Genomic DNA, 27,015 nt, shown 5'->3' with positions numbered 1-27,015 from the left:
TCCACTCAACGAGCCTGTGTGTTTTGTTTGGAGCATTTAGTCCATTCACATTTAAGGTAATTATCGATACATATATTCCTATTGCCATTTTCTTAATTGTTTTGTGTTTGTTTTTGTAGGTCGTTTTCTTCTCTTGTGTTTCCCACTTAAAGAAGTTCCTTTAGCATTTTTTGTGGAGTTGGTTTGGTGGTGCTGAATTCTCTTAGCTTTTGCTTGTCTGTAAAGCTTTTGATTTCTCCATCAAATATGAATGAGATCCTTGCTGGGTAGAGTAATCTTGGTTGTAGGTTCTTCCCTTTCATTACTTTAAATGTATCATGCCACTCCCTTCTGGCTTGTAGAGTTTCTGCTGAGAAATCAGCTGTTAACCTTATGGGAGTTCCCGTGTATGTTATTTGTTGTTATTCCTTTGTTGCTTTTAATAATTTTTCTGTGTCTTTAATTTTTGTCAATTTGATTACTATGTGTCTCGGTGTGTTTCTCTTGGGTTTATCCTGCCTGGGACTCTGTGCTTCCTGGACTTGGGTGGCTATTTCCTTTCCCATATTAGGGAAGTTTTCGACTCTAATCTCTTCAAATATTTTCTCAGGTCCTTTGTCTCTCTCTTCTCCTTCTGGGACCCCTATAATGGGAATATTGGTGCGTTTACTGTTGTCCCAGAGGTCTCTTAGGTTGTCTTCATTTCTTTTCATTCTTTTTTTTTTATTATTCTGTTCTGTGGCAGTGATTTCCACCATTCTGTCTTCTAGGTCACTTATCCATTCTTCTGCCTCACTTATTCTTTTTTTTGTTTTTTGCCGTACGCGGGCCTCTCCCGTTGCGGAGCACAGGCTCCGGATGCGCAGGCTCAGCGGCCATGGCTCACGGGCCCAGCCGCTCCGCGGCATATGGGATCCTCCCAGACCGGGGCACGAACCCGTATCCCCTGCATCGGCAGGCGGACTCTCAACCACTGCACCACCAGGGAGGCCCTGCCTCACTTATTCTGCTATTGATTCCTTCTAGTGTATTTTTCATGTCACTTGTTGTATTGTTCATCTCTGTTTGTTTGTTCTTTAATTCTTCTATGTCTTTGTTAAACATTTCTTGCATCTTCTCGATCTTTGCCTCCATTCTTCTTCTGAACTCCTGGATCATCTTCACCATCATTATTCTGAATATGTTTTTCTGGAATGTTGCCTCTCTCCACTTCATTTAGTTGTTTTTCTGGGGTTTTATCTTGTTTCTTCATCTGGTACATAGTCCTCTGCCTTTTCATTTTGTCTGTCTTTCTGTGAATGTGGTTTTCCTTCTGCAGGCTTCAGTATTGTAGTTCTTCTTGCTTCTGCTGTCTGCCCTCTGGTGAATGAGGCTATCTAACAGGCTTGTGCAAGCTTCCTGATGGGAGGGACCTGTGGTGGGTAGAGCTGGCTGTTGCTCTGGTGGGCAGAGCTCAGTAAAACTTTAATCTGCTTGTGTGCTGATGGGTGGGGCTGAGTTCCCTCCCTGTTGATCATTTGGCTTGAGGTGACCCAGCACTGGAGCCTACCGGAACTTTGGTGGGCTAATGGCAGACTCTGGAGGGCTCACACCAAGGAGTACTTCCCAAAACTTCTGCTGCCAGGGTCCTTGTCCCCGTGGTGAGCCACAGCCACCCCCCACCTCTGCAGGAGACCCTCCAACACTAGCAAGTAGGTCTGGTTCAGTCTCCTGTGGGGTCACTGCTCCTTCCACCAGGTCCTGATGCACACACTCCAAGAGTGGAGTCTCTGTTTTCCCTAGACCTGTTGAAGTCCTGCAATCAAATCCTGCTAGCCTTCAAAGTCTGATTCTCTGGGAATTCCTCCTCCCCCTGTCAGACCCCCTAGTTGGGAAGCCTGACGTGCGGCTCAGAATCTTCACTCCAGTGGGTGGAGTTCTGTGGTATAATTGTTCTCCAGTTTGTGAGTCACCCACCCAGCAGTTACGGGATTTGATTTTATTGTGATTGAGCCCCTCCTACCATCTCGCTGTCGCTTCTCCTTTGTCTTTGAATGTAAGGTATCTTTTTTTATTTTATTTTATTTTATTTTATTTATTTATTTTTGGCTGTGTGGGGGTCTTCATTTCTGTGTGTGGGCTTTCTCTAGTTGCGGCAAGCAAGGGCCACTCTTCATCGCGGTGCGTGGGCCCCTCACTATCGCGGCCTCTCTTGTTGCGGAGCACAAGCTCCAGATGCGCAGGCTCAGTAGTTGTGGCTCATGGGCCTAGTTGCTCTGCGGCATGTGGGATCTTCCCAGACCAGGGCTCGAACCCGTGTCTGCTGAATTGGCAGGCAGATTCTCAACCACTGTGCCACACCAGGGAAGCCCTGTAGGGTATCTTTTTTGTGAGTTCCATCATCCTGTTGATGATTGTTCAGCAGTTAGTTATGATTCTGGTGCTCTCGCTAGAGAGAGTGACCACACGTCCTACTACTCTGCCATCTTGAACTTACAATATTGAGTGCCTATTTTGAACTAGATTCTGCAGTAGGCTATGGGGATAAAAAGATGGGTAAAAAGAATGCTTCATTTCCTTACAGATCTAAGTCCAGTGAGTGAGAAAGATAGTATCATGATAAAATTCTGATTAATACCATGATATTTATTATGAATAGGGGTGTTATCAAGGTGTTATGTGAGGTCAGAAAATAGGTGCCTAAGTCAGTTTTGGGAGAGGGCTTCCTGGGAGAAAAACAACAGGAGGACAAGGGACTATGAGACTCCTTTTTGTACAACTTCATGTTCATAATTTTGTGGGGCTGCAAGTAAGTATAGCTGTCCCTTGGTATCCTTCAGCCATTGGTTTCAGGAACCCCCACAAATATGAAAATCCTCCAGTGCTCAGGTCCCTTATATAAAATGGCATAGTATTTGCATATAACCTGCGTACATCATCCAGGATACTTTAAATCATCTCTAGATTAATACTTATAATACCAAATACAATGTAAGTATTATGTAAGTATTTGTCAGTATGCAGCAAATTCAAGTTTTGCCTTTTGGAACTTTCTGTAATTTTGGCTTTTTTTTTTTTTTTTTTTTTTTCTTTTTGCGGTATGCGGGCCTCTCACTGTTGTGGCCTCTCCCGTTGCGGAGCACAGGCTCTGGATGCGCAGGCCCAGTGGCCATGGCTCACGGGCCCAGCCGCTCCGCGGCATATGGGATCCTCCCAGACCAGGGCACGAACCCGTATCCCCTGCATCGGCAGGCGGACTCTCAACCACTGCGCCACCAGGGAGGTCCTTGGCATTTTTTTCCCCAAATATTTTTTATCTACAGTTGGTTGAATCCACTGATGCAGAACCCGTGGATGTGGAGGGCCGACTATAACTTCCTTTTCACCTCTGCTGCAGGCAACAGTTGCCAGTGCCTGAATCATATCTTTATTTTCTCTAAGAAATGACCAGATGGACCCATGGTTGACACAGATAACTCTCCTGTGTAGTTGCCTCTTTATTCTATGGTACTCTGAGGGCTAGTGGAATTTTCAATCTCCACCATAGGATCTTCCCACAAAGAGCACATTAAAGTCTTTTAATAATGAATAACAAAGAATAATAGATAAAATAGTAAACTTCTTAATTAAGCATTTCAGTAATTGCTTTAAAAATCTATGCTCTGGGCTTCCCTGGTGGCGCAGTGGTTGAGAGTCCGCCTGCTGATGCAGGGGACATGGGTTCAGGCCCCGGTCTGGGAAGATCCCACATGCCGCAGAGCGGCTGGGCCCATGAGCCATGGCTGCTGAGCCTGCGTGTCCGGAGCCTGTGCTCCACAACGGGAGAGGCCACAGTGGTGAGAGGCCCATGTACCACAAAAAAAAGAGAAATATATATATATATATGCCCTAAGGGACAGTTACAGTATCTTCTCCATATAGGGTGAAATAATGTAATAGGCTATTCATTGGCTTTAAATGAATATTCAATTAATGAAAACTGGAATATGATGCTCTGAAAAGTCTGAAGATTGTGCTTTTTATTTTTTCCTAAGTTTCAAGCACCCAGAAACCAATGGCTTTTAAGGAAAATTCATGGTAAAATAGGTTATTTGTGTACAAGCCACCCATCATAGTAGATTTAGGAGCTAACATTCACAGGAATTCAGAGCAGCTTTTTAAAAGTAGTTTTGGATCTTAGGTGAAAACAAAGCCAGCTAAGATCAGTGCACTTTAACATCAGTTAATATAGTCTGGTTTTAATCTCCTTCTTATAAAAATATTCTCTTGTATGCCTAAAAATATATTTCATTGCAAGCTCCCGTAAATTAGAGAAGGAGGAGGGGAGGGTATGTGTGTTGGGGGGGCAGGGATGGGAGGAAGAACTGTATAGGTGCAGTAGGCAATCTTTTATCCATTTCTTAAACTTTCCTCATTTGCTTCTCTTCTTCATTGTCTTTTCTTGATTCCTAACTCATTTCTTATGCCAAGCCCCACCTCAACAGTGGAGAAGATAAATATCATCTACAATTTCTTCCTAAAAGATTAATAAAACACATTTAGTTATATATGAAATATTCTTTAAATTTGCTAATCCCCCCCCCCCATTTTTTAGCAACATTTCCCTGTGATGATGCAAATTTAAGGAAACTGCATTTCAGCATCAGGCCCCTAAGTGTGCTCCCTTCTGGGCTGATTACTTTGAGCTAATGTCATGTTCCATTCACTGGGATTCCACACACTTCCCTATATTGATTACTTTATCAGTAGTAGTAATCACAGATATCATTACCAGCCAATTACACAAACACATATCTAAACTAGGTAACTTATTCACCAACATTATCTCTTACAAGTCTTAATTTTGTAATGAAGCTGATTATCCTCTTATCCAATTGAGTATAGCTACATATTTTGATTTAGTAGGCTAAATGCAAGTATATTGAATTATACAGTAGATGATTACTTACATATGTTTGTAACAACGCAAAATGAGGGCAATTTGAGTGTAATCTGTTTCTTATTCTATTTGAGGACGGCATTAGAGACGCTAACTGCTTTAAAAAAAAAATAGATCCAAACATATATTCAGATCAAAAACAATAGAAGTGTATTTCCTGCTCACATAACAGAACTGGGTGTGAGAACTGGTACTTGGGGATGCAGTCATCCAGAGACCCAGGTGGGTTTCTGACATGTTCAATACAAGAGTTCAATACAAGGTCATCCTGGAAGATTCATTTTAGGGAAAAAGAACATGGAGGAGCCAATGAAAGATGTCTATGGGCTGAGCTTGACAGCGAGGAATGCTTATATTCTACAGGCTAGAGCTTAGTCACGTGACCACACATAACTATGAAGGGAATAGGAATTATACTCTATTCCAGGAAGTCGAGGAGAACGTGGATTTTGGTGAGCAGTTAGCAATTTTTGGCATAAGCACTCAAAACAGAACCTGCTCCATTTCTTCATTTAATGAATACTTTTCTGTACTTGTCATTATTTGAACTATCTATTAGTCTTGCTTTGCTTTAATTTTCTAACACTGTGTCAGATGACCTATAAAACCTAGATCCAAGCTCTGACTCTTAGAAGATTTGTACATAACATATCAAACAACTGAAGAGTGGGGAATATAAAAATTATAAGGTTTTTTTTTCAAAATTTTAAGCAAATACATTATGCCCATATTGTGTTAATAATTTTTTCAGCAGACTAAATTATAGATAAGTAGGTTAGAATAAAAGGGTTCTGGAGCTAAAAAAGATATCTCCTAGTTCAACCCTCTTATTTCACAGATAAGGAATGTGGGGCTTGGAGAGATGAATTTGTTTAATTGTTCAGGAGGCACTCATGGTTCCAGGCTCGTCCTCAGTTTCATGCTCTTTCTTGGGTCCAAGTCTCTTTTCATAACATTATTTGTCATATTTTTAAATTTGTAGTCATATTTCTCACAAAACATAAGTCATTGAAAGATGTCCATCCGTTTATAGAGAAGAAAAGAAACGTAATAAATTATAAGTGACATAAGGTAGTATGTTTAAATCTGTGAGAAAATAGATCCAAACACCTTTCTTGATTTTCCAAACTTATTTGAAGGGCCCTAATAAATTAGCTACATACTAAAGGTTCTTTTTTTTCTAATACCTTATTTTTCTTGTTTCCTCAACAAAAGAATAATGGCTTCTAGATAAATCTTATTCAACTCTAAAATTATATAATTCATGGCATGGGGATTATATAATTTTAGGGGAGGCAAATTTATGATCACCATGCTAATGAATATCTAGAATTAAAAGTTCAGGGGAAACAAATTATGAAATCTGAAATACTGGAAGCTGTGTTACTTTTAAGGAAAAAAAAACAAATCGTTACTTTTAAAACCCTTGTAAGTAAAATTTAACTGTTTTATTATGGTGCTACATTAGCAAAAATATCAAGTTTCTTATTTAATTGTTGCTGCCTTAGCCTAATTTCATGCTATTTCTGCAAGGATGTGTAAAATGGAAACTGTACAAGCAAAGTGGCACAAATCTAGGTGGAGTCCAAATCATACAAACTCCAGGAAATTTTGTGGAAATGTAGAAACTTGGGGTTATTTTCATCATTCTTATTTATGTCAGACATTAACTGTGGTTGATCTTATACCAGGAGTGAACCAAAATCATAGAGTGATGCTCGTTCATTTATTAAATCCAGTAATCTTCAGAATTGGTTTTTATTATGAACATTATAAACACAGCTGCAAGTTAATATTTGTCTTTAGAGTAGTTTTTGCTTATCACACAAGTAAAGACTAAATAATCTGGCAAACTTGTTCGAAATGAAGATGAGAAAGGCTTTGCTCTCTCCCTGTCCACCTTCTACCAAACACAACTAAAAAGGTCTATCTAATTTTGTGACACGACAGAGAATAATGGTGTGAAATGTAGGTAAAGAAGATAACCAGGCTTTGGTTGCTTTCATATTTACCCATCCCCTGTGTTAAAAGTCTGCATTCAGTTGATTATTAATGTAAAAAAAAAATTCAGTAAGATACATAGTGTATTGTCATTTATATTGCTTTGATTTGCAAGGATTTTATATGCAATCTACTGTAGAATTTATATGTAGTCACTTCTTTTTGGATCGTCTTTTGGATATACCCTCTTTAAATGTGGGCAGCATGTGTTCAAATAACTTTAAAAAGCTATAGTTTCATATTTTCCAAAGAATCTGACATTGGTCCCCACAGTGACGCAGAACCTATTGAAAATAATAAATGGGAAGAGTCTATTTCTTTAACATTTTTGTAATTTGGACTTAAAATCTAACTCTGATCTTCATAAGTGTTATAGAAAGCATTTATTTTTTAAACAGGAAGGTTTGAAAAATGCTTGTATGGTAATGTAACATAGATACAGTCAAAACTGTAAATTGCTATTTTAATTTGATTATCCTTTTGAAAACAACCTGGATTAAATATACAGAGCTACATGAAAAGTAAAGAGAATCCATTGAGAAACCAGAATTTCATTTCAGTAATCAATTATTTTCAATTACTTGTGACTGCTGAAATGTTTCTGTGAAGGAAAATACCTAGAGTTGATTTATTCAAATTCCACAATTCTTTCCTTTTTAAAAACATGCATTCTGATATTTTTGTGCTCATTCAAATTTTTAACTCCCCAACTCTGTATGTATTAAGGGACACTGGCATCCTAAGTAGGACTATATTTAAAAAGTGAGTAATTTTATTTTTATAGTACTGAGTATGGCTTCTTTATACTGTGATGAATCTTGCTTTCTGCCTTTTATTTGCATAAGTAAAATCTTCATTTTTGCATCATCATGTATATTTTCTGCATATAATTAACATTAACTTTTTTGGCTGTGCAGAGCTGGCTATTTGCCTCAGAATATTCCCCTGGAGCTTATCAGATACCTGTCTGAGGAGAAGGATTTTCTTCCTTGGCACGCCGCCAGCCGAGCTCTTTATCCTCTAGATAAATTACTGGACCGCATGGAGAAATACAATGTCTTCAATGTAAAAAGATATATTTTCTTCTTTCTTATTTTCAGAAGATAAACTGTTTTCTCATTATCTACTATATTCAACTGATCCTGAGTTATTTTAGTTCCTTCTAATTTGTGCTGTTTTTGTCCTGATCTTCTGTGCAACACTAATGGCAAATTCTTGAAGAAGAAATGTAATACACGCTACTTTTTGTTCTAGCCTAAAAGTGTCAATTAAGCTTAAATGCCTCAGAATTTAAGAACAAATACACATGGCACATCCTTAAAGTTCAAACTTACTTCCCTAGAGTTAAAGGGCTCTGTGTTCACAAAGGACTTAACCTGGGGAGAGGGATCCAAAGATCTTCACAGAACATAGACAGTTTCAGTAAAGATTCTTAGTCATTATTTTTAACCAAAAGGACATAGTAAATTCAGTTCACTTCCTTAATTAACAAGGATAAGATCAACATTGAGGCCAAAGCCCATTCATAATTGGGTCTAAGGGGATATAGGAGAGCAAACAACAGATAATCCAAATAGACCTGAAGACATGACAAACATTCCAAAATGTTACCTGACCAGATTTTCTAAGCTTGAAGACTGGAAAACCAGAATTGCACTGCTGACACCACCTAATCTAATGTAATAATCATTTTGAATAAGATTAGGATTAAGTACTGCTAATGAGCTTTTGATTCCAAAAGTTCTTATCACCAGTGAAGCTTTGCATATGAGAATATGTCTCTGTAACTCCTGTCACCTTTAGGCACTAATTATTTCTTTTTAGTTATTTCAAGACTCTGCCCTGTGTCTTATAAAATCATCCTAATTTATGACATACTGGCTCTGCTAATTAACCTACGCATTTGGAATGACTCGAGACTAGATTGCTATGACATGAAATCTGTTTATTAGAGCCATCTAAACTGTGTGATGTCCATAAGAGTTGCTTCTTTCTATTTTATCCTAAACCTACATGAAAGCACCTCTGTTTTAATATTTTTTTAAATGGGAATAATCCTGGCTTGACTGTTCATTGTTGTTAGTTTTGTCTAAGCCCTTGAAACAGACATGTGTGGAAATGTATCATTACAGTTACGGTATAATTTTTATCTGCTAGAGAAGGACTTATTACTCTTTTCTTCTTAACACAGAGACACTGCAATATTAAACTTATGTAAAGCAAAATATATTTTTGTATATATTTGTACTTTAGAAGAGTATATCATATCAGACACCTCATTTTCAATAAAAGTTAAGAATTGCTTTTACTGTAATTCCAGTGCTTTCGTTCCATTGACAAAATCCAAGGACCACATTAAAGTGAAGAGAGCATATCTTACCTTGCTACTGATATTTAAATATATCATTAGATGAATGGATTTTGACTTTGAAATCCCACATCATTTTACTGAAGAGTGTTCTGTGTACGTCATGTTCAAAAAGGCTAGGCTATTGACTGGACTTATAGCACAGTTTTGCATTAAATATGGTCTATTGACATAAAACACATAAATATTAGGTGCTCATTTTCATAAACTATATCTACATACATTTGTATATATGTATGTATGGATTAATTATCAATATTCCTCACTTTTCTTGTTCTGCTGCAAAAATTATCATCTCAAATATTTAATAGTGCAAATTACTTAATTGTTCAGTAGGAAGTAAAGAGTAGACTTCCATCATTGCAACTGTATTTTACACTAATTTTCTATATTTGAAATATCAAGTTGAATAAAATTATAATAGAGCATTACCATGTCCATAATTTTACTGATATTTCAAAGTTGGTTCATTTAGAAAATATTTTAATTTTACTGTATAATTTTAATTGTCAGCATGGAGCGATTTGAAAATATTATCTTTTTTTCTCTTACCCCCTCCCCCCATTTAGGAATATATTTTAAAGCAAGTTGCAACAACGTACATCAAGCTTGGTTGGCCAAAAAACAATTTTAATGGATCTCTTGTTCAAGCATCCTACCAACATGAGTATGGTTTTATTTTCTTATTTGCTTTTTTCCCCCAGAACTGTACAGTAACACACCACTAAAACCACTGTGACTTTAGCAGCATGAGACGACCTTACTTTCATCCTGCATCTTTCATTTCCCTCTCCTGGGAGGACTTCTGATGGGCAGCACAGTTTCCACCGCCTGGTACTGAGAAGAAAGGCTTTTCTTTGCCGTGTTTTAATTTAAGATCTGCCTCTATCAGTAAAGTTGAGACCTGAACCCATACCCCTCACTATAGTACTGTTTCCAGAGAAGACTTTTTTACGTATAACTTCTACCCTGCTTAGTTATCTCTTGCTCAGCAAAATGGAATTTCTATATCTGAAAATTAACTTTGTGCTAATTATTTACTTATCTACTGTAATGTAGTGTAATGAGTTTCCTTTTCTCTCTAGATATTAACACCGTTTGTTAATTTTTCTTTTCCTTTTGATGATACCCAGAGAGCTACGTAGAGAAGTTATAATGCTCGCATGTAGTTTTGGCAACAAGCACTGTCACCAACAGGCATCAACGCTTATTTCAGATTGGATTTCCAGCAACAGAAACAGGTAAGTTGAACCAAATCCTGTATTTCTGATATGATTTATACTACTTTCAGATTCTCAGTGGACACATTCCATTTATCAACTGGAGAAAAACAAGACAAGAAAAAAACACTGCAAAACTTTGTTTCAGGTTCACAGCTTACAAAGCAACAGCATGAAAGCCACAATACACATATCTTTGGAATGTTTTATGTAGTTTTAAACTACCTTTCTTAATCCAGACTTATTCTTCAAATATAGGGTGTCGCCTTATTTTAAATTTTGATAGCTTTGCTATCCCATGAGAACAAAATAATTAAATTTAGGTCAAACTCTAAGGTTCTTTAGAAAGGTTGTGGTATTTATAAAACAACTGTGAGCATTTGATATAAATGAAGTAGCGTAGCAAATGTTAATATTAAAAATTGAAAACAAAAAGGTTATGAAAAACCTTTACTCTTTTAGTGACCTTTGACAGAAACCTTAAACTTGTATCTTGGAATTTCACAGTACAGTATTTTAATACATAATGTGAGGTTAAAAATATTTCATAGTATTATTTTTATTTTTTTTGTGGTACACGGGCATCTCACTGCTGTGGCCTCTCCCGTTGTGGAGCACAGGCTCCGGACGCGCAGGCCCAGCGGCCATGGCTCACGGGCCCAGCCGCTCCGCGGCATGTGGGATCTTCCCGGACCGGGGCACGAACCCATGTCCCCTGCATCGGCAGGCGGACTCTCAACCACTGCGCCACCAGGAAAGCCCAGGAGTGCAGCAATTTTTGATTTGTGAGCTTGAACCACCAATCACTTCAATAATTCTCCTATAGATGAAAGTGTCAGCTCATTTCAGTTTTGATAACCCTGTCATTTATTCGTGGTAAAATAATTAAATTGGGGCCTAATATTTTAAGGTTCTTTTGTTATTTCCTTCATCATTTTTATATTCTCCTGCTTTGCTTTCTTTTGTAACTGGGCAAGTAAACCTGCTAAATGAAACTAACTCTGTGTTTACTAAGGTTTACTCAACTGACCAACCATATGACACGAACCAGCATATACAAGTGACTTCCTGCAGGGAGGGTACATGATACTCACTGAGCTACCTGTGTGTGAAGATCAGAGGTTTAATCTATATTTCGGGGATGACAGCTCAATAATAAAACAATAATGTACTCCTGTTCTTGGTGCTGAGTTTAACTTTCTTAAATTGAGTCAATTAAGGGGAGGGCTAGGTTTCTTTTTAAATGTGCCTGAAGTAACAGACCAGTAAGCTTTGTTTGTTTGCTTGGTTTTGTTTAACTGGAAACTTAAAAATCATCTGAAAAAACCCTCCAAGGGTAATGTAGTTGTATACTAAAAATTTTTGGTCGGAGAGATGCTATGTATTTATGCTAATAAATCTAAAGGACAAGGAGTCATGGAAGTAGCAGGGATTGCAACCTCTGGGGTGCTGTGTTACTATAGAGCCTGATCTTGATATACTGGGGATATAGGTCGAATAGGTGGCATTGGATTCAGGAAAATGGAATGGAAAGTTGGTGCAGGGCAGGGTAATGGAACCAAAACGTGCAATGAAAAGCTAGAGATGGTAGCAGCAGTGAGAAAAATTCAAGAATTACAGTGGATGATACATTGAATGAGTCGACATTCTGAGCCCTGTTAAAATATTCAAATGCTACATTGTGTTGAACTGTAATGGTGATGTCATGCATACAGACAGATTTGAGCTATGTTCCTGTTTTGTTAGTCTGTGGTTGGGGAATAAGTTCAGCAGAATGCCACATTTCAGAAAAGAGACAAATCACCAAGCATCCGGTAGAGAACAATACAAATGATAAAAAGATCTTGAAAACACCAGCTACAAGAGGAGGTAGTGAGGACTGAGAATTTCACTCTAAAAAAAAAGACAGAAAAGATGAAAGCCTTTTTGTATGGATAAAAAGCATAATAGGGCTTCCCTGGTGGCGCAGTGGTTGGGAGTCCGCCTGTCGATGAAGGGGACATGGGTTCATGCCCCGGTCCGGGAAGATCCCACATGCCATGGAGCGGCTGGGCCCGTGAGCCATGGCCGCTGAGCCTGCGCGTCCAGAGCCTGTGCTCCACAACGGGAGAGGCACAACAGTGAGAGGCCCGCGTACCGCAAAAAAAAAAAAAAAAAAAAAAAAAAAAAGCATAATAAAAGGGACAGAAATTGGTTTCTTTCACTGGTTGGTGCAAATAAACAAGAACTAATTGGTCTGAGCTTCACTGAGTAAAATAGAGGGGATATATTTTTACTGCAAGTGAATTATTATTTGAAACTGTCTGTATTAAAGCACTGTCGAGATTGTACAGTTAACTGTCCAGGGGTCTCAATAGAGCAATATGCGATTTTCTTTGAAGAAAAATTTAACCTGAAGTTAAATGTGTCCACAATTGACACAGCTCTTAATTTTGTGATAATGTATTATTATTCAAATAATGTGAAAAGATATTTTTTTCTTTTTTTAAAAATTTTTATTGGCGTGTAGTTGATTTACAGTCTTGTGTTAGTTTCAGGTAGGTGTACAGCAAAGCGAATCAGTTATACATATACATATATCCACTCTTTTTTAGATTCTTTTCCCATGTAGGTCATTACAGAGTATTGAGAAGAGTTCCCTGTGCTCTATAGTAGGTCCTTATTAGTTATCCATTCTGTATGTAATAGTGTGTATATGTCAGTCCCAATCTTCCAATAAAGCTTTAAGCCAAGACACAGTAAAGATTTAAAGTGTTTAATTTTAAAAAAGTATTCAATGGTGATATCCATTCCCTAACATATAAATTGATAACTGGTATCAATACCCTACTTAAAAGATACCCTAAAAGAGAAGAATACCTTGTACATTGTGGGAAATTAAAAATGTTTAGTGAACTGAAATTAATTGGAAATTCATTTTGAAACTGAAAAAATTAAGGCCATTTTATAATAAAATTTGTAAGTAGAGGAGAATCCCTGGAGCTTTGCAGCATACATAATACAGCAATAATAAGCTTCACTACTCATACAATTAATTATAATGTTACCAATATTATTGTCTTTAACAATGATCATCATAATGAAAACTATATCTATTTTATTGAGTATTTATTACATTTCAGGATTGGGCTAAGTGCCTTTGGTGCATGATCTCGTCATTTTTATTTTCAGTTTTACAGAAGAGAAATCCAAAACTTACAAAGGTTATGCAACTTGCCAAGATTATATAACAATAGGTGGCAGATCTGGGCTTCCGTCCCTAGCCTGTCTACTTTCTACCCCTACTGCCGGTAATTCTGTGGTGGTATATCAAATTTCCATACATCAGTAATAGATGTTTGTTCAAAAATGATCAAAAAAAGAAAAGCAAAAAAGACACCCAAGAGAACTCAAGTACTCTCTGCAGTGAGTTTAAGCAAAAGTTTTATGCTACACTGTATAAGCCTGTGGTCTCTAACCTGATTGTGCACGAGAATCACTGGGGGACTTGTTAAACAGTTTGTGCTGAGCCCCACCTCCAGAGTTCTGATTCGGTAGGTGAAATGGGGCCCAAGAATTTGTATTTATAACAAGTTTCTAGGTGATGCTGATGCTGCTAATCTGGGGACCACACTTTGGGAACCGTTGGTATTAGGAACGGTTATGGTCTTCAGAGTCAAAGACACCGTGATCAAATTGCAGCTGTTCAACTAAATTAACTTAGGAAAATCACTTGGTTTCATCATCTGAAAAGTGGCAGTACTACTAACAACCAAACAAGTAGTGAGAGGTATGTAAAATAATGCCTATATAATATCTGACGCTTATAGGAAATTATACAACATTAATCATCTTTGAAGTTGCCTGCTATTGAATACTTGTTTTGACCGCCCCCCCCCCCCCCCGAGTAATGAGTGGTATGAATTTTAGATAGGGAAAGTAAGAACAGTGTAGAATAGAACAGAATAGGACATTGATAGAATGCCTTCAATATTAGACTTAACCCTCTATCAGTTTTGAGGACATAAGGATGTGACCTGTAACATAAAATAAAAAACAAAACATTACCATAGAGACTCTCAATTAGGAGCAGGGGGACATTTGCCCTTTTCTCCCCGCTTTAAGAAATACTGGCTGTCTTGGCCTCTGGGTAAATGTTACATTTTCTTTCCTCCCCTTAATCAGCTGCTATTTACAGTACATGTCCCTCCACCAGCCATAGCATTTTTTTTTAATCTCATAGTGTAAAGAGCTCCAGTTAAGCTCCTTTCCTTTGTGTCTGCTCTCTATCCATCAATATTTGCTTTACTTATGTGAGAACGTAAAGGTGGAGGGACAAAGGGCTCTTCCCATTATGGTCTGTGTGTGTTCGGTTCAGAAACCTCATGTTTTCTTCCCTGAAAACATAGATCCTAACTTATTGCCCACGTTTCCAAGTTATTGTGGTCCTATTACCTCTGCTCTTTACACTCCTTTTTGTATTCTTTTTACTGTACATCGACCTACTACAAGTTTTCGTAGGCTAAAGTTATACCATCCAGATCTGCCATTTTAGTGGTCAGATACCAGCATAGTCCTGTTGCAGACGAGTGAACACAGCACGGAGTCTATGTGGAGTAGTGGAAAGGGCAGGGCTGCCCAAACCTCCAGTGAGCTGGGGTGAGGAATTAGGTTTGCTCCTAGTTTGTCATTAGGCAGCTGTAGGATAAGACAAGTCTGTTAATGGCTCCAAATTTCAACCCTGTTTCTAAAGTGAGAACAAATCTCTAGTGCTTCCATCAGCTCCAACAGTCCAAAATTTCACACTCACTGTGCTTGCACATAAATCATACAGTTTCCTCACAATGTGTCCACTTTGGGTTCTCTTTTGATTATATAGTTAAAGGGGGATATATGTTCATTTATTCATGTATTCGATAAGTATGTATTGAGCAGCTATGATGTATCAGGCACTGTGCTAGACACTTGGAAGGCAGCATTCCTTCATTCAAGCAATGCCAGCCCCTGCCGCCTGACTGGCATTGAGAATATGTGGTCCGTGCCCTTACCCATCCTAAAGATGAATGCAGGGGCAAGGAGGGAGTGTAGGAGGGAGACAGAAATTGTTCAGAATAATCACATAAAGCTAAAAATGAAACTCAGGTGAGTGCAACCAAGAAGAGGTCTGTGGTGTTCTGAGAGACTGTCCTGTAGGAATTTGACCAGATCAGAGAGATCAGGGAAGACTTCCGGCCCTGAGTGCTGGTGTTGGAAATGAAGTGAAGGGGACATATTTGAACATGACTGAGGAAGGAAGAGAGACAGGAGTTAATATAAAAAGTAAGAGAGGGCTTCCCTGGTGGCACAGTGGTTGAGAGTCCGCCTGCCGATGCAGGGGACACGGGTTCGTGCCCCGGTCTGGGAAGATCCCACATGCCGCGGAGCGGCTGGGCCCGTGAGCCATGGCCGTTGAGCCTGCGCGTCCGGAGCAAAAAGAAAAGTAAGAGAAAGGAAGGCATTTGATGACAGTTTACTAGGATAATCCCTTGGGCTCAAACTTTTATGCATATGAATTGCCTAAAATGACATTTTTCAGTCTAAATCTAAAACTTTTATCGTACATTTATATAATTGCAAGAGGGGCTTTGGGGCTTCCCTGGTGGCACAGTAGTTAAGCATCCACCTGCCAATGCAGGGAACACAGGTCCGAGCCCTGGTCCGGGAAGATCCCACGTGCCGCGGAGCAACTAAGCCCGTGTGCCAGCCACAACTACTAAGCCTGCACTCTAGACCCCACAAGCCACGACTACTGAGCCCACATGCCACAACTACTGAAGCCTGCGCTCCTAGGGCCGGTGCTCCGCAACAAGAGAAGCCACCTCAATGAGAAGCCCGTGCACCGTAACGAAGAGTAGCCCCCACTCGCCGCAAATAGAGGAAGCCCGTGCGCAGCAACGAAGACCCAACACAGCCAAAAAATAAATAAATAAATTTATTAAACAAACCAACAAATAAATAAATAATTGCAAGGATTTAAATTCCAGCATATTGTAAATAAAGATTTTTTTCAATAAAATTCTTTCAAGACCTTTAAATGTATACAGTGGATTTGAAACATCATAGCTATTTTTTTTTTTTTTTTTTTTTTTTTTGCTGTACACGGGCCTCTCACCGTTGTGGCCTCTCCCATTGCAGAGCACAGGCTCCGGACGCGCAGGCTCAGCGGCCATGGCTCACGAATCCAGCCGCTCCGCGGCATGTGGGATCCTCCCAGACCAGGGCACGAACCCGTGTCCCCTAGCATCGGCAGGTGGACTCTTAACCACTGCGCCACCAGGGAAGCCCCATAGCTATTTTATAACTATCATTAGACATTTAAAAATACGATTATGTTCTTATTTACTAGTCACAAATTTCACAATCTTTTCTCCTCCCTCAAATTATGTTCTAATATAATATATTTTTGCTTCAAAATCTTTTTTGGATCACCCTATCATACTTCTCTGCAGTGAAAAAAATACACAGAACACACATAGACATACACACACAAATTTTTTCACGTCATCATAAAAGCCTGTTACGTTTCTTTTCCTCTAAATTGGGTTTTCATTACAATTGTTTACTGTATATACTTGATCACATAAATACATTGCAAATTTTGATAAATAATTTCTAAACATGAAAATAAAAATTGTTAAATATAAAAGTAAAAATTGAAATTGGCCTTTTTTCCAATTAGTTTATATACTCACAGATAAATATTGCTCACTGCTAGAATGAGAAAGTTTCACCATCAATTCTATTCATATTTTTATGTTAAAGTGTTGAAAAACCTTATAAATGAAAATAGATGGGAATGGAAGTTGTTCTGTTACAGGAATGTAACACAATTCTTCAAAATCTTTCCAAGTTTTGTGCCAAAAATCACATAGTAATCTATCACCAAAATTTAATTATCACCTGACAGCTTGATCAGTCCCTTCTTTAAATTTTATGGAAGCAGAGATTTTAAAAAATTGAAAACTCATTTTCTAGATATCAACACCAATATTTAGAATTTTCTCTTTATTTGATACTGCAGTACAATGCACCCTCCAAACATGCAAGATGAATGAATGAGAAATATGCCTCTCTCCTGGAAAGTGAGAGAAAGTGGGAGAAGGGTTTTTATGAAAAAAGAACTATCTATATAAGAGTTTAGAATGTGGAAATGGACTGCCATAATGCTACCCATATCCTTAGGTACTCGTTGAAAAGTCTTACTTTACCCCCAGAGGTACAAACACCTCATTTTGCAGACCCCTGCACTAGGATGTAGGTAGAAATGAGAAGTAGATGAGATTGTCCAGGGAGAGAATAGAAAGGAGTTCAAGGCTAAGAACTGAGCTATCACAACATGGAATAGCGGCCCTGAAGATGAACATTTTCAGTGTATTCTAAAAGTTTTATTTCTTCTGCCAATTTTTGTATATTTTTCACTTATTATTAATCCTTTCCACTATAAATTTTAAAAGTTGCATCTATTTAAACATATAGATATATCTATAGCTATGGATATGTAAAAATGGTATATAGTCTAAGGACTTATGTCTGAAATTTTTTCTTGTAGATGTCCCCAGAGACCTTACATAATTCTTAATTTTACTTTAAGTCATTTCCCCTCAAAAAATACAACTACTTGCCTCTATCTTGCATTGTAAAATAAGCAGTTTATATCTAAAATAATTTTTAAAATAGTTTCAAAATAGTTTTTATAATTTTCTCATGTTTCAAATATTTGACTCAAAGCATTATTTTTCTACGTTAGGCAATACTGCTTTTACAAGTCAAGTTATGTATTTCTTTACCTCCTACCAACAATTGGCATGGAAACATAGAAACTGGTTTTTTTGGTCAGAGGAGCAGAAATTATTTAATTTTTAATTTCTAAGAATTTAGGAAGTATGCTGCAAAAGGCACTTATAGTCCCAGTGGATTATGTTAAGTAGCTTAAAACTGATTGACCTGTATTTTTAGTTCACATTTTTACTTGCACGTGAGCATCCTATACTGTAATTTATTTGGCTAGTTCTTTATTTCACACTGTGCACAGTTGAGGCATTGTTAGTAGAGAACTTCACGCACCATGGGTGAGAATTCCACTCTTAATTGTTCTTTATAACAGACCCTTTGGGGTGAGGGGAAGAATATTTTGAAATACCTACTTGAATGTTTGTAATGTAGATTTTAAAAGTACTTTCAGCTAGTTTCCCACAATGTAAAACTTAAGGGTATGTATTTTTGTTTACTTTTATCATATGCTTGGGGAAAAAAAAACAACCTTAAAGGATAAACACTTTCCTTCTATCACCTTTCTTCCGTAGATATTTTATATTTTAGTAGTTATGGCCAGTCACCTCATTATGAATTGTTGTCTGCATAACTCCAGCACAGAGACTCTTTAAAGCAGAAAGTGTTATGGGAACCTCTGGAATAATTCACAATTATCTTCAAAATCATCACCATCATCGACATCTTATTATTAATTTGTTCCTCAGTAGTTTTTTAAAGCTAAAACAAAAAATCTTTAACATGCTGTGTCCCTCCCTGTGATGGATGCAGCATTACAAGGCCAAGCTCACCACTCACATTTGGGTAATGGAATCGCTGGATCAGAGTCAACTTGGTTTTTAACTTTTAGCTTTATTTCTAAAATAAAGTAATTTTTCCATAGTAATATCTATTAATGTGATTAATCGGTATTAATTCAGACTCCAACAGTGCTTGATTCATGTACCAAACTTACCCTGAGTAACTGCTGCATCACAAGCATCAGGCTAAAAGTCACGGGTTACAGTGATGAGCAAGAGGACACAGTTTCTTCATGCCTGAAGTTGACCGTCCAATGGGGTAGACTGAGACTAATCAGATGTCATATGAATACTGTACGATTTTAGCGTATTGAGAACCAGAGGAAGATTTACAAGAAAAGAACAATTTGACCTGTCAGTGAGGCTGACATTCCTGCAGAGTGACAACTGACCTGAGGCCTACAGGAAAGATACACGTTCACTAGGCAAAGAGGGAAAGGAGATGCTAAGAGGAAGGAACAGTGTATAAAAATGGCCCTCCTTATTAGTTATCTATTTTATATATAGTAGTGTGTATATGTCAATCCCAGTCTTCCAATTTATCCCTCCCCCCACCCTTCCCCCCCTGGTAACCATAAATTTGTTTTCTACATCTGTGACTCAATCAAGGAACTCTACTCAATACTCTGTAATGACCTATGTGGGAAAAGAATCTAAAAAGGAGTGGACATATGTATATGTATAACTGATGCACTTTTCTGTACAGCAGAGATTGGGACAATATTGTAAATCAACTACACTCCAATGAAAATTAAAAAGAAAAAGTCACCTAAAAAAAATGGCCTTCTTCCCCAACATCATTTCTCAAGATTAAAGTCTTGGTACTTTCAAAAGTTTAGGTGATTGGGTAGAATCTATACTGACCCAAGAACATCCTCTGGAAGTTTTATAATTTCATTTTCAGTTCATCAGGTGGTTTTGTTTTTATTTGCTGAGAAGAGCAAAAATCCCCGTTAATTGATTATGCTCCTTCATCAAATCTTAAGGGGATTTCTCTTCTAAGATGAGAGTATGTTAACAAATAGAAGTATTTTGGTAAGCTATGGAGAAGAAAAGCCATATGTGAAATGTAGTAAGTGGGCTTGCTATGTGAATTAATCCAATCGTGAATTCCTTTGTCAGACTGAAAATCTTTTTCATAACCCGTAGTCAATCACTACCTGACTAACATTTTGTATAAGGAGAGGTCACGTATAAGATTACTTCAGGAGCGGCTATAACTAAATGTAGAAGAGGACTTTATAATCTCTCTTCTCCCTATGCTTCTTTGGAATCACACTGAAACTACCACTTGTCCTTGCCATTTGGAGAATTCAATACATGCTAGCTCAGTTCAGTTCGTCATCAGATAACTATTTGACTGAATGACCTACTTGCAGGACTAACTAATTTGGATGTGTTTTTAATTTACTTTTCAGTGTAGCAGGGACTTTAATTACATTGAGAGCTAATATAAGTGCATAATTCTATTCACTTTTTTACAGTCACATTTAGTTTGTAATCTAAATGCATTAACGATTTTATATTCTAATTTAAAATGCAGAAATAATCATACACTTATTTCCCTTTTCCCAACCCTTTTGGCTTTTCCTGACATTTTACTTAAAAATATTATATTATCGGTCATGCATAGAGGCAAATAGTCAATAGTATTTTTTCAGGGTATTTTAATTTTTACAGAGGTGTGCTTTTGAAAATAATTTGATTTAATTGAACTTTTTTTCTTTTCAGTATAATTGGTTTTCCCCCCATTTCTGCCAAAAGTAATTTTCCTATCATGCTAATATTGTTTGCCTAATATTATACCAATTTCAAGCATAACACTATTGAACTTTTGTGTTATCTGTCAAAAGATACGCCTATTGATTAGTTATAGAATAGCTCTATTTTAACTGCCTGACTTTATCACAGTACGAGTACTAAGTAAATATAGATTTACATGGGCAACACAGGGAACAGTGGTGATTAAACTTACAATAGTAATCATTATTATTTACTAGGCCAGAGCAGAAGCACCAACAAAAATATTTGTAGCTTCCAAAACATTCTTACATACTCACAGACAGTAGGTTATACTGATGGATTCAAGATTCATTGATTACAAGGTTTATTGCTACTACTACCAACCACTATAAAGAAGAAATTTCCTCTGCATTTTCCAAAAATAATATAAGCATTGCTATTAGCACTGAGAAAACTATTTCAGCAACATCAACAACATTTCCTTTGTATTTATTTTCCCCCTTGTGATTAAAACTTAGGACTGATTTCATGCATATAAGTTATTCTATCTCAAAATGAAAATAACTCATGGTAGTCTTTCTAATGATAGTATGATAGCATTTACTCAATATTGTGATCATGTTGATGAAAGATCTTCCATAGTCATCAAATATTGTTTTGCGTTACCCATATCTTAAAATATCTGAAAGTGAGAAAGAACTCTGATGACTTGTAATTTCTTGGCAATAATAGGAGAAATAAAAGCACATGCACACACTTCCATGGACTGAGTAGTGGCTTCTAAAAGATATGTCTAAATCCTAAACCCCATCTGTGAATGTGACCTTATTTGGAAAGAGGATCTTTGTAGATGTAATTAAATTAATGATTTTGAGATGAGACTGCATGGATTTAGGGTGCACCCTAAGTCCAATGTTGAGTGTCTGTATCAGAGACAGAAGAGAAAGAACAGAGAAACACAGAGGGAAATTCATGTGAAGACAGAGGTAGATATTGAAGTTATGCATTTACAAGCCAAGGAATGCGAAGGATTGCCAGATCCACCAGAAGCTAGGAGAGAGGCATGGAACAGATTCCTCAGAATCTCCAGGAGAAAGCAGACTGCTGACACATTGATTTTGGACTTCTGGCCATAAGAACTGTGAGAGAATAAATTTCTGTTGTTTTAAGCAACCAAGTTTGTGGTAATTTGTTATGGCAGCCATATGAAACTAATACACACAACTTTAGCCTCTGCCTTGCAATCAAAACTTGGTACATAATATTTTGTATTGTGTTGATGAGATTTCAAGGAGTGCTACCAATAGATAGCAAATAAGACTTCTAACTTTCGCTAACTTCACCCTGTTCTTACTTAAGATTTTCATCATGAAATGGAGGAATAAAAGAAGATACTGAGAAGGGAGGTTCTTCTTGTTCCTCATAAAATTCAGACAAAATTAATATGATGATTCCTCAGAATATTATTTTTTTACTTGTGTAGGAAAAAAAGATGGGAGTGACCTATCGCATGAAGATAGAATAATATATAGAGATATTCTTAAAATTCACAGCAAAGGACCCATTCTCGTGTTTCAGAATCCCTTCACATCTAAATATTTAGAAAGAGGTTTTTTGTTTTACTTTCTAGCGACTTGAGGTTCTTTCTATAATTAAAAAACCAAATAGAAAAAATTGAAGTGACTTTTATTTTCATATATAAGCAAACCTTGCTTATTTTATGCTGAAACGAACATACAGTGCAGGCATTCAATGTGCACTGTTTTCCCCTTTTCTTTATACACATGCAACATTATGACCAATACCTGCCAATTACATGTATGTGTGCATACATATATTTCACTTATTTCAGAAAGTCATAACATTGAGTTGACTCTTTTAAAGTGTATGTTTGTCTCAGCTATCTTATCTCCCAATGCAAAATAGGCCTTCTAGCTTGTTTTGTAACTTTTTTCATCCACTCTTGCCATTCTCCCTTTCTCCAGACCCCAGCTTCTTTTTTTAATCAGTAATTTTATTTTACCTTGTGTAACAGGACTAGATTTTTTATAACTATATTTAATTATCAAATTTAATTATATACATCCTTATTCCTTAGCATACATACATGTATTATAAAGTTTTTTATGGATTTCACTGCCTTTTCACAGGAGGATCAAAGTGCATTTCAGTGAAGCCACAGAACATCCAGGATTTGATGAGAAAAAGAACATTTCTCTATTTTTAAAAAGTACAGCATTTTCTTATGCAGTGAATCTAACAAAATTACAAAACATACAGAATTACATTTTGGTCAATGCACAGACACAAACACACACAGAGAATAGTAAAGTTTACTTTAGCCAAATAAAATCTTTTAGTTGGAAACCTTTCAAGTGAGGAAAATATATTAATTATTGCCTACTCATGACAGTTTGTTATGCCTAAAGAATTAACTAAATGGCTGTAGTTGATTCTTCCCAAGCTGTACAATCAGCCTTATTAACCACAGTGACCTTGACAGTGCACTAGAAATGAAGATAAACCTCATTTGCATAGACCCATACATTTGTCGATGTAGTAATTTGATGGATACAATAAACTGGTGCCATTTTCAACCTTTGTATGAAGAATTCAAGACAATGACTGTTGCTGTAAGTTATTCCTGGGCAACAAGATTTATTTGTTCAGGTGGAGCCCTATGTCATCCAGTGGAGTTTTCATAAACACTGAAGCCTGGATCATGATTTGAATGGGAATAGTGCTATGGATTTGCTCTTGTAACTAATGTGTCATTCCTATCATTATCTTTCATCTTAAAAGTTAACTGTAAGTACTGATTCCTAAGCATTGTGATTCAGAAAACACCATCTATATTTAGATTTCGTATCATAGGAGGCACTTAGATTTACAGTGCTCTGACCTGAGCTAAGTGAAGAAGAAGCTTAAATATTCAAGTATCAGGATAGAGCAGATTTGAAATTCGTTGGGAAGCCACGGATAATAGGCACGCAATTATCCAGAAACAATTTATCTCCTCTGTAACACAGGCATCTATAAATAGGGCAATTTATCAGCCATTTCACAACTTCTATTACAACTGTATACCTCTTAAGTTTTAAATTATATTTTTAGAGCTGTTTATGCTAGCAGCCTGCTGCTCACTGTTTTAAAGTGAGTCATCATGGATATCTTAATTTTTCTATCTTTGTTATAAACCAGTTCAGTTTTTTGGAGGTCTTATGGGTATAATTGATTCTGGATGTCATAAGCGTTCTGAGTTGTGAAACGTTAAATAACTTTGTTCTAGGCTTTTCAATAGAATGTGTTCAAAATCCAGGCCAAAGAAAAATTTTCAACAAATCAAGTCACAAATTCTCCTCTCACTGTGTTTTTTTCCCCTTTACCTTTTTGTAGGTCTTTGTCATGCCTGTCTTTGTCATTTTTACTCTGAATTTTTTGGCCACTCTGTACATGTCTCATGTGTTCATTCTTTCTTTCTACTTTTTCTTTGATGTCTCCTTCTTCTTGTCCTCTTCTTTTTAATGTTGTCTGAGTCACTTGGTTTCTTTTGTTCTTATGCTTTAGCTATTATATTTTATGAAGTGGTCTTACAGCCCAGAAACTTAACCCTCTCCATCCCTTTCCCTTCCCAGCCAGTAGAAATAATAGCTACTGTATATATAGGGACTTAAAGGTTTAAAATATAATGTAATATATATTATTTCAGCTTAAGCAAAGTGAACGTCTCTTTTAAAGTACATTTATTTTAATTATAAGAGCCATTTAAAAGGAGTGCAGCTATCTTAAAATACACTCTGGATACATTTGGGATATTAAGAGTTAAAATGACTCACCCATTCCCAGCAATCCTTTTTCTTTCATATGGAAAGAGCAGCATATACCTCTTAGCAAATATGCAAAAATAAAATGTGAAGAGGTTTGGAATATCATTTCAGAACACAGTAATTTTAAATATAGTTGGTCTATTGTCCACCAGGTTTCCCCAACTCTATTTTGTTTTGAGGTCCAAAGGGTATTTTGTTTTTTCGTGCTCCAGGTTCAGTGGGAATGAGCGGGCTGTGCGGGCACCAGTGAGAAGACTCTTCAGAAACAGAGCAGCCCCAGCTGATGCATGAAAGGTGCCGCTGACAGCGTTGCTGTCTCCTGTTCTTCCAGCCACTCACCAACTGCACACTTCACTTGGGATTCTGTCCTTCCTTGGCCATGGGCCTTGTAGAGATACTAAGGAACGATAGTCCTTTGGTTGCCAGGGTTTCTGTATAGATTCAGCAGTGTATTTGATTGACAAGTATACCAGTAAAGCCAGGTGGAATTATAAAAGTGTATTTCATTGTAATGCCTTAAACTTGAGATGTAGTGTCTGTAGTGACTTTTATAATTACTCATTCACTTTTAGCAAGGTTGTCTAAAAACTTTATTTTTGCTTTCTTTACAGTCCAGTACTCATTTGGGAACGATAGGAATATTTGTTGGCACTGCATCCTAATAATAATAGTAGTAAAAGTAATGAGGAGGAGAGATGTTATTACTACCTATTTAGACAATTTTCTATGTCCCCTGTACTTGGCTATGCACAACATTTATCTAAAATCCATACTGAACCCTTGATATGCACCGTTTTCATGTGAATATCAAATGAAACATTGTTTCATTTAATCATTGTAAAAACCCTGTAAGGAATTATAATTCCCATTTTCCAGATGAGGAAACAGACAGGTAGGTGCAAAAAGTCACACATTCCTTCTAAACAGCTGTAATTTTTATTCAGGATGGCTTTCTTAGCAGCAGTCAAGGGACCAAGAAATCTGGATAGAATGAGAGATGGGGGTAGCGGACAAGATGGACAGGGTCAGCCTTTGTAAATGCAGGTTATTTTTCAGTCTGATAGTTAAAAGTCTAGGATTGTCTGCCCCAAAAGAAGTAAGAGTGCTTGTACTTATAAGGCAGAGCAAGATACGGAGTATTGGTGAGGAAGCCTCAACCGAAGCTGTCTTCCGATTTTTAGTTAGAATAGGCAAATGATATTTCAAATGAACTGAAAATTAATTAAAATTAATTAAATGGTGTGCCACACTCTATATCAATGGCATGTGTAGTGCCACTGAAAGAAAGAGGTATTCTTCGAGAGGCCAGTGACTTGAGAATTCTTTTTATTGTCTTTGAAAATAATTAAATCCACATTTCAATGTTAATACAATCACTAATGAAAAGACACTTGTACTAACAGAGCAGGAAGGGACCTTAGAACTCATGTACTTTAGCCCTTGTCCAATTAGGATTAAAAAAATAAAGCCCAAAGCAATGACCTTGACTTGCCCAGTCCTGGAGGCAGTTACTGGCCAAATTAGGTCTACTAAGAACCTGCTTAGAAATAAATAGACCCATATCATGATTAAGCATCAAAATTTATATTTTAAAATAGTGTGTTTTTTTTCTTTTAGCAAGTATAATTTTCCTCTGGGAGATATTTTAACTGTATCATCAGAATTATTTCTATATATTATTCAACAGCATTTTTTATATTGGTATATATTTTATTCTAAAAGTAACAGAATTTTATCTTTATAAATGTAGTTATTTCCAAAGTAACTGTAAAAGTTATTAAATTATTAAATTTGAAATATGTGAGTAAAAAAAACACTAGTTACCTAAAATCCCCAAACCCAGAGGCTAATGTTGTTAATATTCTTGTTTATCTTTCCAGCCTCTCTTTTAACGTACACATTAATGTTTTTCTTTAGACTTAACACAGTGATATTATATATATATATATATATTACACTCTGTCCTTAAAAATATATTTCATCATATTAAATACTATATTTTACCATATCATTAAATATTAATCTATGATATCATTCTTAGTTGCTATTTATATCTTAAACTAGTCCTTTATTGTTATTTTAAATGAGTCCTGATTTTTAACCTTAAAATACAATGCAACAATGAAAAATTTCATAGCAAAATCTTTGGAAAGTTTCCCGTTATTTATCTTAATTTACCAATCTACTTCACAATTTTCCATTTAATAATTACCAATTTACTATGTTTTAAAATACCACTACGTCACCATTATTATTTAACTCAGTAAAAAATTTTTCCTAAAAGACACATGCCTTTAATTTTTCCACTGCTTAATTTTTTAACTTCTACCCCAAAGCTTTTAGTTTTTAGGCATTTGCTTTTGGCAAGGTA

General features: G+C 36.7%; 1 protein-coding gene across 1 annotated transcript in view; it reads left to right on the top strand.

Annotated features, from left to right (window-relative positions):
- The window catches only part of TRHDE (thyrotropin releasing hormone degrading enzyme), a 405,203-nt gene that overhangs the window by 354,310 nt on the left and 23,878 nt on the right, over positions 1 to 27,015 (top strand). The window contains exons 13-15 of the mRNA XM_060113303.1: positions 7,816 to 7,963; positions 9,836 to 9,933; positions 10,400 to 10,507. Of these exons, the coding sequence (XP_059969286.1) occupies positions 7,816 to 7,963; positions 9,836 to 9,933; positions 10,400 to 10,507 (354 nt within the window). The remainder of the gene's footprint in view (positions 1 to 7,815; positions 7,964 to 9,835; positions 9,934 to 10,399; positions 10,508 to 27,015) is intronic.

This window comes from Mesoplodon densirostris, chromosome 11, assembly GCF_025265405.1.
Source record: "Mesoplodon densirostris isolate mMesDen1 chromosome 11, mMesDen1 primary haplotype, whole genome shotgun sequence".
In the NCBI taxonomy this organism is placed as follows: domain Eukaryota; kingdom Metazoa; phylum Chordata; class Mammalia; order Artiodactyla; family Ziphiidae; genus Mesoplodon; species Mesoplodon densirostris.
Note: the sequence above shows the minus strand (reverse complement) of the source record. Positions and strands in the feature narration are given on the sequence as shown.